General features: G+C 38.8%; 1 protein-coding gene across 3 annotated transcripts in view; it reads left to right on the top strand.

Annotated features, from left to right (window-relative positions):
• Nucleotides 1-13,362, top strand: part of LOC6038075 — a 554,342-nt gene that overhangs the window by 196,001 nt on the left and 344,979 nt on the right. For all 3 annotated transcript variants that reach the window (XM_038257659.1, XM_038257658.1, XM_038257657.1), the window contains one exon: nt 11,893-12,660. In XM_038257659.1, coding sequence (XP_038113587.1) covers nt 12,077-12,660 — 584 coding nt within the window. In that variant the 5' untranslated portion in view covers nt 11,893-12,076. The remainder of the gene's footprint in view (nt 1-11,892; nt 12,661-13,362) is intronic.

A 13,362-nucleotide genomic window follows, 5' to 3' on the forward strand; every position in this document is an offset into this window, starting at 1 on the left:
ATTAAATTAATTAAAGTTCCATTCTAACTTCAGGTAAAAACTCATATTATCAGGCTAGCTTCTGGGGCCATAAAACTAGAAAATTCCTGTTGAAGCGCTCGAAATTAATCATTTTGTCATTTTCTTATATCCGTGAACCACGCCAAGTCCTGCCAAGACGGGGTTCAAATGCATACATAAATACATACATACATAAAGAAATACATAAATACATACAATACATACCTATATAAATTCAATTTTGGGACATTCACTTGCTTCCGTGAGAAACTGAAAAAAAAAATATTCAAATTTCAAGGCCTACTATGCTCTCACGCAATGTACTGTTGAAAATTGATGGTTTAAGTAAAACATTTGCTATGCAATACAGAGCTTTCCAACTTAAAAATGTGATATCTCAAGAAATATTCAATTTGCCCTGAGGTTTTGATTGAATTTAATGTAAAACTCTCAGCAATCGAATGCAGTTGTCAGTTTTCCCGTAAGTGCTCGTCCAAAGGGTTAAAAATGCATTTTAAAACTTAAAGCGCAAAATTTTCATATCTGGCAACACTTTACGTAAATTTTGAGTACGCCAGTCGATTCTACGTCAAAAAATCTTCTAATATGCTTACCCAAAAGTTCACTTTTTGTAAACTTTTCTCTTAGTAAAATGCATTTTAAAAATGAGGTTTTTAAAAATCTCAGAAAAGAGGGGGTACCACGGGCGCGGGGTGGACCAAATGTCCAATCTTGGGATTCTTTTTTTGGGGCAAAAACAACCCCCATGCCAAATATTAGCAGATTTGGTGAAGGTCGATGTTGGACGCATGGTCACTTGGGATGGAATGACCCATTTACAACTCATTTCAATTTAATTGGGCATGATATTTTGAGTATTGTGAATGTTCCGTAAATTGAACTGCTTTAAGTTATAAAAAAATTCCATCTTTTTCTTTTTCAATACCTCGTCAAATTCTCACCTCAATTTCTTTAAACGAAAAACAGGGCCAATGTCTCGACCAACCAAACACCACCAGCCACAAAGCAGACTCACACTAACACAATCACCCAGCCACGCAGCCACACGCACATAAAACAATCCAATCAACTGAGCAAACACAACTTGACGTGCGTAGAAATCAGGATTTGTGTGGGGAGCGGGGTGGATATCCCCGCTTTCAGCAGAGAAGCTTGCAAAACCAAACGAGACTTAAACGAGGTGAAAATGGGAGGACGCAGGAAAAAAAAAGCTTCCATAATTTTCACATATTTTTTCCCCTGGGCCTGGGCAAAAGCTCCATCTCGCATGAGAGCAAACAAAACCCTCGGCTCGGCTCGGCACGGCAGCGCATGAATAAATTCGGCTTTGGCTGATAAAACAATGTCGAAATCAATTACAGCAACTTTCAGTTGGTTACACCAAGTTGGCAGTATTTCTGTGTATGTTGCGTCGACGGTGTGCTGGCTTGTCGCGGGTGGGTTTTGTGTTTTGATAAAAATAAATGAATTTTAGAATAAATTGATAAATTGATAAATTGATAAATTGATAAATTGATAAATTGATAAATTGATAAATTGATAAATTGATAAATTGATAAATTGATAAATTGATAAATTGATAAATTGATAAATTGATAAATTGATAAATTGATAAATTGATAAATTGATAAATTGATAAATTGATAAATTGATAAATTGATAAATTGATAAATTGATAAATTGATAAATTGATAAATTGATAAATTGATAAATTGATAAATTGATAAATTGATAAATTGATAAATTGATAAATTGATAAATTGATAAATTGATAAATTGATAAATTGATAAATTGATAAATTGATAAATTGATAAATTGATAAATTGATAAATTGATAAATTGATAAATTGATAAATTGACAAATGCAACAAGACACCAAAATCGCCATAGTTTACAAACTCAGCTTGTTCAGTACAGCAGTTCGTGGTTGAATATTTATGAACCGTTTCCAAAAGCTCGACAGATGTCCTGGGCGAACTGTCGTCGATGGTTTTTTTTTTTTTGGGATGGAGGGTCGTCGTTAATCCATGTCCCGTCAGACTGGATTTTTGCGAGAAAAGAGACGACGAACTATCAACCATCCATATTAAATCCTTTCCTTTGAACGAATCGTTCCGTCTCGTTAACTTCCAGACGAATAATTAAATATTTGCACTTTTTGCTTGCTGCTCCATCGTCAGACGGTTAGCTTTATTCTTTTAGTTTCATCATCCAACTAAAGCTCGATGTCATCCACACTTATGAGTCGTTTGCCACCAAAAAGTACAAAAAATGCTTCCAACAAATCTGAAACAATCGCATGTAAACTAAAATTAAAGCTCCATTCAACTTGAAAATGTCACATAAGAAGCTTTAACTCTTGTTTTTAAAGAAAATGTTGAAATCATAAAAACTAAACTGATTTTTTATTTCGAAGTTATTTTTAAGCAATCTTTATAAAAAATGACAGCCTTTAATTCCATTGAGAACCAAAATGTTCAACCAACCAAAAACCATCAACATCAGCTGAACGCCAATCATCATAAATCCTAACCCTGGCAGCTCGGTCACAAAAGCACAACATACATTACACACACACTGGCTAACAAAACTCTGAATGGGATTTTTGCATGCTTTGAATGTGTGTGTGCGCGACCTTATTATAACGATTTTCATATTTTGGTGCGATTTTCTTTGTAATACTCGCAATGGCTTTATTGCCACACACAAACACATTTTCCTATTATTTCCAGACATGCAGCGAAGAGGGAACGAGAAAGACCAAAGAAAATCCACCACTATTTGGCCAGCACATGGTGTTTGGTTTCGGTGGGGGGAAATAAGATGGAAAACACACCAAGGAGTCAGAGAGTGCTGCAGCATAGTTTCGTGTGTGTGCGAGAGTGAAAATGCTTGGGAAAAGTGCGGTCAGTGTGCTGTCGGGTTTTCTTTTGCCCGAAACTAACGTTCAGACAGATCACGAACATTTTCCCCCCCTTTTGCTGCTCAAGGGAAGGAAAACTCTCCGTGACAGCTTTGCTGCCAGGCACTACTGTAAAGTTGTTGGTGGCCTTTGGTTAAGCTGCAGTAAGAACCAGTTTCGGTGAACGTAATCTGTTTTATTTCTACTGTTTTTCATATTTTGCATATCTTCTAACCCGCAGGAGAGTTTTCTTTGATGGGATTGGTTCAAATTGGAAAATAGTGAAATCTACTGGGAAAGGCTTTTTTTTTCAACAGATATCTTATGAAAACAAATTTAAACTTAAAGTGCCATCCTTGTTCTTAGTTGCTCAATGTTAAGAGGCAGCCTGTAGAGATAAAGGAAGCATAACGGATGAAAGTAATGACCTCGGAGCTCCCCTTACTGGGACAACGCAGTAAAATGCTACGGTTGGCTGAATAGCTGGAAGTAATGGTCTCCGAGATACTGTTATTGTGTTTGCTTCAAGAAGGACCCTTTTCCTTCAATAAGGATGTCGTTTGAGAGAAAATCGTTCACTAAGAGTTCCACTTTAAGTGTCTCTTATGCATCAACACTAACAAAAAAAACTATCCTTGAATCTCAAATGAAAACAACAAAAAAAAACATCGATTAATCCTGCACGATTTATCGCTTTCCGGTGTCGAAAGCACAATTTATATCTACACAATCATTAATTAAAATGCAAACCTCACCGATCAGCATCCCAAACCCCAACCACCACCACCACTACAATTATTTGCAACGCTTTCCAAAACCCGCAAATGAATAGCTTTACTGGTGTTTGCTTCCGAAACCGCACCACACCCATTTATTCCCATTTCGTCCCATGTATTGGCAGTTCGATTCGACCAAAGCATTGATTTGAACCTGGCCCACAACTGGTCACAGCAGGCCGACCAATTCAGCAAAACCAGCGGCTTTAAACGGCAATCAATTAGCTTCGGCGAAGCCACAGCCTCCAGTCAACGGTGTGTTCCGGGGGTTCGATTAATGAGCGTTTGATGCACCGGTTTTCATCCGAATCACTTAAAATAGTAAATTAGGCAATTATAAAGTTGGGGCCGAAAAAGTAATAATACAAAAAATATTTGAAAAGCGAGCCAAGGTATCAACATTTCAACGAATAAAGTAATGTTTTTTTTTTGCAAAATCTAATAGAAAAACATTTCAAAACAAATGCTGAAAAATTTTACTTTTCAGCATTAAACTTTGTGTAACTTTGTGTAACTTTTGTCCCTGATCACGAATCCGAGGTCCGTTTTTTGATATCTCGTGACGGAGGGGCGGTACGACCCCTTCCATTTTTGAACATGCGAAAAAAGAGGTGTTTTCAATTATTTGCAGCCTGAAACGGTGACGAGATAGAAATTTGGTGTCAAAGAGTCTTTTATCACAGACAAACAGACATGAAAGCTAGTACAAATTCTTGATCAAAAAGTGGGACCAGTTTTAATTTGAATTTCGTTTGCTCACTAACGACATCTGTTTGCTCACTAACGACATCTGTTGTAGATTCCTAGAATCATTCCTTTTGAAAGCAAGCAGTGCATGTTTATGTATGTGTGCATGGGTATATGCAGCTAGCTGTCAAAATCGAGAAATTAAAAGTGAGAGTGTGTGCGTGCAACATGGAGTTAAACTTTTCAAAGTGCTATAGAGTTATCTACGTGCGCATGTATTGCGTGTACGTACACGAAAAAGATTGAGGTTAAATTTTGTACCGGCCAGCAAAACAAATGGCGTGCTAGTGTGCGTGAGAGCGGGCTTAGATAACTCTATGGTAATCTTCACAGCAACTTCACAGAAAGTTTAACTCCATGTTGCACACACTCTCACTTTTAATTTCTCGATTAAAAAAATCAAACCAAAACAATGAATGTTGATTTTGCCACCAACAAGTCAATCGATTCACGAAAATTGTGACCGGAACGCCTTCGTTCACCGGGAGCGGTTCTGAACTAATGTGTTCTCAACGTTTTCAACATCCTTCAATGATTTAGAATTTCAGATAAAGCGATTGAAAGTGTGCGCCGCGCTGTAGATAGCGGCGGTGACCGCGGTGATGCAAAACATTTTCGATATCAAATCCATAACAAAGATCATAGATCCATAGATAATCATTGTGAAATGGAAATCTCAGACTTCCATTCCATTCTCAGAGTTCACCCTCAGATTCTGTCCCTCCACCAGCCGAGGGTTCTTCTGGACCATGGCCTTGGAGGCATCGGCTGCCTCCACGTACTGGACGTAACCGAAGCCCTTGGAGCGTCCCGTCTCCTTGCCCATCACCAGCTGGAGCGCCGAAACAGTTCCGAACGGAGCAAAATTCGGCCGCCAGCTGCTGCATGTTGATAGATCGCAACAGTTCTTTGCCCTCATTAAGTTCCTTGGCCTTTGCAGTAGCGAGTTCGGCCATCGGAGCAGGAGCATTCCGGCTTCGAGTCTCGAGTATTCGGCACGATTCCGGCGGTTACAGGTGTCATGCGCAGGAGGCAGCTGCGCCAGGTTCTGACTGAGAAATTGGGTGGGGGGGCATTTGGGGGCAATCTGAGAAGCTGGCCAAGATCAATCCGGAGGCTAGGTCGGTGGAGAATTTTCTCGAGCAGCAAAATGAAAATAAAAAGAAAACAAACAAAAAGAAAAGGGCAATCAAGATGTGAGACAGAGTCGTAAAAGATGAACCAGCAAACGTGTAAGGAGTCATTTAATCTGACCACTTATGGGAGCGGGTATGTCCTCAACGGGATGCACAAGCACGACAAGACAGAGGAGGACAATATGGACGCCTGTTCGGATGGACGCCTGCATACTCGTGAAATCGGAAGAACTGAGCGGATGATCAAGAATTCTAACAAAAGTATTTTCAGAACACCTGCCAGCAGCACCACCAAAAACAACGAGCCCTGGCAACAAGCAAATTCTCAACATTTACGAGAGCATCATCGAGGTTTTTTATTCCACCGACCAAATCTGTTAGCGGCTCATTGGCCACTTCATAAGCGACAACCCGTGCTTGGCCATCGGAACAACGACGAGATACCGCAGAACAATTTCAATAGGAACAGTTAAAAAATCTTTTTGTAATCAGAAGTGCACGTGTAAGGCGGGAAGAAACGATGGAACAAAACAGACAGACAAGGAAAATGAAAGCTGTCATTTGAAACGCTGTCACTACGCACAAGGGCGCCTCTGGTGGGGAATCCGAAAAGTAATAACCATGCTTCTCGATATTTGAAAAAAGTTCGTTACATTTTTGGGACAGGTTGGTGACCTCGACTTTCATGTCTGTTTGTCTGTGCTTTTATGTAAAATTAGACGCCCGATTTAATAGCGTACTCAGAATTCCGATAAACGTATTTTTCATCGAAAAAAAAAACAATAAAAAAGTTTTAAAAATCTCCCATTTTCCAGGGTTATTTTTTAGAGTGTAATAATGTTCTACAAAGTTGTAGATCAGACAATTAAAGAAATTTGATATAGGGGAAATAAACCCTTTCTTATCAAATACCTATCTTCGTTATATGGAGAGTTTGATGCTCGATTAAAGCTACAAAAATACTATTTAGGCTACAAACTTACCAGCAACAGCACCGCCTCGAATAAGCTCGCAAATTTATGCCAACTACTGGCCAAAAAGATCAAATTTAATGCACTTTTGAACATAATTTCTATTTTGCGAGACCATTTCTCATAATTTTGGTGGCACAAACATCCACACGCAAGATCAGAGGTTAACTGCTTAACGAAAGTCGCCATCAAAATCTTTTCACTTGCGCTAACGATTTCAAAGCGCTTCAGATATAAAATTGCTTCCAACTACCAGCAACATGTTCTTTTGACCATTACTTAGTCACTCACTTGAAAAATAATCCCGAAAAATGTAAATAATTAGCAAGCACCATCAAAAAAACAAACGCGCTAAGTCTTCTGACGTTTGAATTTTGAATACCCATTCCAATCGAAGGCTGAAGAAACCCGAGCGAGGAGCGAAGGCAAATAAAGAACAAAGGGTGGCCACCAACACCACCAACATGCTGGTGCAGCGCCTGTTGGAGTGAGCAAGTGCTGCCAGGAAACTTTCGCTATAAATGCTACTTTTCGTGAGTGTTCGCTTAAAATTTCATCAATTTTGGCAGCACTAAGCAGACCCTAAAGAGCGCTGGAAGAAAAAAAGAACTAAGCTGAAAATAGATAAATGGGCGTGGCCCAATGCACTCGACTGATTAGAGTGCACTTGGGAAATATTTTTTTGAAATGCTTGTAAAAGGAATAGCATAACTTTTACTAAAAGTGAAAATAAACAGAAATGTTTACAAAAAGTTGCTAAACTCGTTGGTGTACTTAGTTTTAGTGAATTTCAAGGAACAATCCAGATTATCCAGCATCATTCAAACACGACCGCTTATTAGGCTTAAAATGGGCATATTTCCCCTACATACATAAATTTTTTTTTTGCGATTTTACGAAAAAATTTTTTTGAAAAGGTTGGTCGTCGTCGATCACGGCCGTTCATCGTCACCCGCGATAGACACAGACGGCGAAACAAAGAGAAACACAAAATGAATTTTTGATTTTTTTTTTTGTAAAATCGCGATAACTCGTGATGTTTGTAAGCAAACCCCTTATGTTTGAATATCAAAATTTTTGTAATTGTTTGCTCTAGAATTTTGTAGAATATTATTACACTTTAAAAAATAATGTTGCAAAAATAGAAAAAAAAACGAAATTTTAAAATAAAAAAATTTGTTCTAAATGAAAAAATGATCTTTTTGGGTCAATGTAGATTCGAAAAGTGCTTTGATATGTTCCAAAATTTTTTACAATCGAGTAAGGCTTCATCCATAAAGTACGTCACGCTAAAATCAGCCAAAATTAACCCCCCTTCCCCTTTGTCACGCTTTCCCTATACTTATAACCAGGGCTGTGGAGTCGGAGTCGGAGTCGGTGGAGTCGGGTCTTTTTGGGGATCTGGAGTCGGAGTCGGAGTCGGAGTCAGAGTCGTCAAAACTCGAACAGCTGGAGTCGGAGTCGGAGCCGGAGTCGGCTAAATTATATGAGCTGGAGTCGGAGTCGGAGTCGGTGCCAAAAATTTATGATAACCCGGAGTCGGAGTCGGAGTCGGAGTCATCTTAAATGCAAAAAAAATCTTGTTTTTCAGTATTTGCTTTAAAACAGCTTAATTTACAACTTTCTTATATTTTTAACTGTTTTTTTTAAGTCGTATGTATGTATGTATGTATGTATGATCCCCATACCCGCAGGCAACTTGGTCCTGGAACACATGTGAGCGCTAGGTGAACAATTCGATCATCTTTTACTCCGTCATCTGTACACCCACGTGCATAAGTTTTTTTGCACGAATTTTTATGCTACAAATACCGGCGCAAAGATCAAAATGGTTTCCCGCTTCCCTCCCCAAGCGCCGGAAATTTGTAGCGGGTGTAGGGACACTTCGTATAGACGCCCTTGCTCCCATCACGTCACTGAGGGTATGGAGCGACGAGAAATTAATAAGCATGCCCCCCCAGTCGAACCTTCATTAGAGAAGCAGGCAATCCACAACTCACAGCGAACGACCGAGGAACACCCTACCGCGTATATAATAAGGTTGGCGTAGTTGTCTTGATTGTTTTGTGCGTATGATAGAATAAGTGAGAGTTTTTGTGTTAAAAAAGAACGGGCTCACCAAATAAGAAAACATCAAATCTTGATCCAATCCAGCCTTCAAACTTCAGGTTTCCAATGATGACAAGTTCCAGCTTCTTGGAATTGAACCGCGACGTCCATATACTGTTACTGTTGCTGCTGGGGAATGCTGACCGTGATGAAAACCAGAAAGGAACACCAAATTTTGAAGCTGTCACAAGTTCTTCAGATCTTGAGTGATGACTTTGAAGGTTTTCCCGTTGAAAGGTTCCGTGGTTCCTCTGCCAATTGTAAAACAGTTGCTCGGGTTCTTGGCATGGACACTGAAACGCTGTGAGCCGTTCCTCTCTACACTTTCACTTTTGAATTCGAACATTCAAATATTCTTATTAAATACTCCGCTAGAACCACTACCGGGGCACTTCCACAGCAACCAACACCAGTACCGGAATCACCGGAATCTGCCGGAATCACAATTTTGGAACAAATATTCAAAGAAAAAAAAACGACAGCGAAAATCTTTGACGTCCGTCTTCGAGCGTAGCTTACTTCGATTTCTTAACTGTTTTTTTTAAGTCGTATGCACTGAATTGCCATTTTTTTAAAGATTTATCAGATGCCATTATGTTTTTGAAGCTTTTGACTATGATTGTAAAACTCTTATTGTGTTATTTTACTAAATGATAACCTGTTTATTCCCTCTTACCCAAGTATTTAGTATTATAACTTTTTGTAGTCAAAAATATTTAATTGATTCTTGACTGCATCACTTTCAATTCAACTTTGACCAAATTTAATCTAGTTCTCTCTGAAAAAGTACACACACAGTCATCTTTTACCCTGATAGCGAATGTCTTGGAGGTTTTAAGTAAATCATTTTCCAGTGTTGCATTTAAAATAATTGAAACCGACAAAAATTATCAATACAGTTGCAATTTATTTTGAAATTATCATTGAATATGTTAAATATATCGATTATCTTAATGTTTACTATTTCTCTACTAAAATATGAGAATGTTGATCCTTGACAAACTATTTTGATATCGTTACAAAAAATCGTTTAACAAATCTCAAGATTTCAGTACCAAAAAGTACACAAAATTAAAATATTATTCAACCGGTAATAATTTTCTCATATTGTATGTTCCACGCCAATATTTCGGAAGGTGATTATCATTGCAAATCAATGTATCTAAAAAATGTTTTTTGGAAAGATTGCTTAAAGGTCCTTTTAAAATGACTTGGAAAATATTTTACCTGTGTATTTTGGTTTTTATCCAATATTTTGATACTTCATATATTTTGAAGAAGGCGCACGATCATTCATAAAGCTTCGTCATAGGTGAAGATTCAAGAAGTATTGCGCGCCTCCTTCTATGTTTATTGAAAATTTTAAAATTAAAATAAATCAATGATAATATTTTCTAGGTCACGGATATTTGAAAAGCACCCCTTAATTATCTTTTCCACGAAGACATTTTTTAGATACCTTGATTTGCGATCATAATCTTGTTCAAGTTTCAAAAAGAAGTTGTTTTAAGTACGAGTCGTACATTTATTGCTGCTTGTTGCTTACAACATTTTTTGCAATTCCGAAAAACGATTTTTGAATGGAGTTTTATGTCAATTATTCATGTGTTGAGTAAACTCACCATTCAAAACAAAAAAAATATTGAAAAATGTTACTTTTCGATACTAGTGTTGAAAAGTTATTTCAAGTGGAACTTTTCAGCACTGGTGTTGAAAGGTATTAATTTTCCATTTTGTTGTTTTTGGAAGGGAAAAGTAGGCCGTTTCGTTTCTCCAGAAGGACAGGAAAAGTTGACAGTTTCACAGCGGAATTGCAAAAAAACAGTTTCGTTTTAAATTATTATTTGAAAAACAAGGTGACTTTGATAGTCAATGTGCTTCTTATAAATGTCAGCTTAAAGTGTGTAAATTGAATTTATATGTTAAATCGATCATTAAGGCCAGGTTTCTTTTAATGATTCATTCAAAAAAAAATGCAATTTAATATTGAAATATATAAGCTTTTTATAATTTAAATGTAAATGAAACAAACAAGCTAATTTGGGGTTAAGTAAATAAAACCCAATTTAATTACAAAACTGTTCTTCTGAAAATGTCTTCAAAACTGGAGATAGTTTTTGAATTCTGTTTCAACAACGTATAAAACTTGTAACCTAGAAACTTTTATTTCCGTTGATTCTTCCTTGAGAAAAACATAGCACTTAGAGAGTATTTAAATAATCCTTTTGAAACATTTCAAAATATGTGGACTCGGAGTCGGAGTCGGAGCCAACAATTTGTAGAAAGCTGGAGTCGGAGTCGGCTAGAGTTGGTAAGCCGGAGTTGGAGTCGGAGTTGGAGTCGGTTGGGACTGAAAGCCGGAGCCGGAGTCGGAGTTGGAGTCGTCTAATCTCAGAAAGCCGGAGTCGGAGTTGGAGTCGAAGTCGCTTGAAATATGACCCGACTCCGCAGCCCTGCTTATAACATGCAATGTATTACTTTCTCAAACCCCCCCCCCCCCCCTTCCCCTCCTAGAGCGTGACATACTTTATGGATGACGCCTAACGAAAAATGGCAGAGATTTTAATTTTTTTTTGTGTTTTTTTTCGATGAAAAATACGTTTTTTCGGAATTCTGAGTACGCTATCAATTCGGGCGTCTAATTTTACATAAAAGACCCTTTGACACCAAATTTCTATCTCATAACCGTTTCAGGGTGCAAATTATTGAAAAACACCCCGTGAAGATATCAAAAATGGACTTCGGATTCGTGATCAGGGACAAAAGTTACCCCTTAATACAAAGTTTCACGCAAATCGAAGAGGGTCGGGGCAACTTTTCCCGATTTAGTGTGAGTTGGTAGAGAATTACCCATACGTAATGTATCAATTAATTATAAATATCTCTTTAACAGAGTTCTTAGGCACGATTTTTTGAAAAGAAATGATCTGGTTTCGGTATAGCATTCCAACTCAAAAATACCATGCTTTTTTGTCGAAAAGAGCTCTACGTTCTTTTTGGTGGAGACGCATGGTGCTATGTGTTCAACTTATGTACCGCATTCCAATTTTTTATTTCAAAATATATATCCCAGAATTTTTATAACGGATATCCTAAAAATCATTGAAAAATATTTTCAAGCTGTGAGTTCTTTGAAACAGCAGAAGCAGAAATCAGTTCGACTACTGAAGTAATTTCAAAACACTATTGTATTAACACAAACCTTTTTCTCTCTCCCCTATTTCCACAGATCAATCTCCAAAAGAACTCCTGGAACTTCCAACGTGTTGTTAAATCATCCGAATAAATTACAGAATCGCGTCCTTTCTCAACAATCTCTCCCCACTACTTGCCACTCGCTCCCACCGCCAACGATGAATGTGTGGCCACGGTTCTGACAGCTCGCCGCCACCGCCCTCGCAGGACCTGGGAGCATGTGCGGTCCGGAACTGCTGCTGCGGTTGTTTGTGCTGATGCTGGGTCTGTTCGGACGGCTGGCCAGTTCCAATGACTCTCCGGCGGACTCGCAGCCCTCGCTTTCGGCGTCATCCCATCTGTGCGGTGGCACGTTGACTGCGACCCACGGAACCATTCAGACGCCGAACTTTCCCGAGCGCTTTCCCGTTCCGATCAGCTGCGTGTGGATCATCGATGCGTCCGGCGTGGTCGGGCCGAACATCTCGATCGTGGTGTATTTGACGCAGCAGTATGTGTTGAGTGGGCTGAGGTTTACCGAGTACATGTACTACAGCGAGGACTTTAAGGTCCCGTCGGAGAATGTGTTTGAGCTGAGCGAGTATGACGTGACGAACGTGCCGTGGATCAAGTTTAACAGTCCGTACTTGGAGATTCGGTTTACTATGGAGGCTTTGTATGGGACGCATCTGCGGGCGCTGGATCATCTGCTGGACGTGTACGGGTTTAACATCACGTACGAAGTGGACAAGGTCAAGCCGTACCAGTGTAACGCGTTGCAGTGCCGCTTCCTGGGTCATTGCTACGCCAAACAGGACTATTCGTAAGTGAAACTTTATTTTGTGTTAGAAATTGAACGGAATATCGGGTGTGATGACAACCGGGTCTATTATATAGTCACATTGTGTCCCAAAATAAACGAGTCGATTACAGTCACTGGCAGCAACGGGATAAACTAGTGGAGTTCAGTCATTTTGCCAGAACTGATGGAGCGGAAAATTTGATGGGTTGGACCTGACTGTTGCAAATGGAGAGTAGAGGGTAGAAGCAAAAAAAAAAAGAATCAAATTCTGCATTATTCATGCTGAACCCATCGTCGATGTAAATGGGACGAGTACAAATTGGAGCACTCATGATAGTCGGTGTAGAGTTACTAAAAAAAGAAAAGGCGGACGTGGTTGGAATATTTACAGCACGATTCATGAAAATCTGGGTGTAAGTAATTCTGAGTGGAGTTCAAATGACCGTACAGATTTCAGCTTTTGATGCTTTGGAAACAACGGTTTTATTTCTTTTCTTTCCAATCAATATCCATGGGTCCTTCCAATATGAAATTATAATCAAAATTGTTCCTGAAAATTTCAAGCATATTCACTTTCGTGGGTGGTGATTTCCTCGCTCTGCTACTATCTTGTCCTATCTATCTACAACAGTTCATCTCTCAATACAAGTCATTGTGGTAGTTTGACCACGCTCTTCACACCTTCACTAAATGTTCACCCCGCAACCCCTGGACGGTAATAAC

This window comes from Culex quinquefasciatus, chromosome 2 (genome assembly GCF_015732765.1).
Source record: "Culex quinquefasciatus strain JHB chromosome 2, VPISU_Cqui_1.0_pri_paternal, whole genome shotgun sequence".
In the NCBI taxonomy this organism is placed as follows: domain Eukaryota; kingdom Metazoa; phylum Arthropoda; class Insecta; order Diptera; family Culicidae; genus Culex; species Culex quinquefasciatus.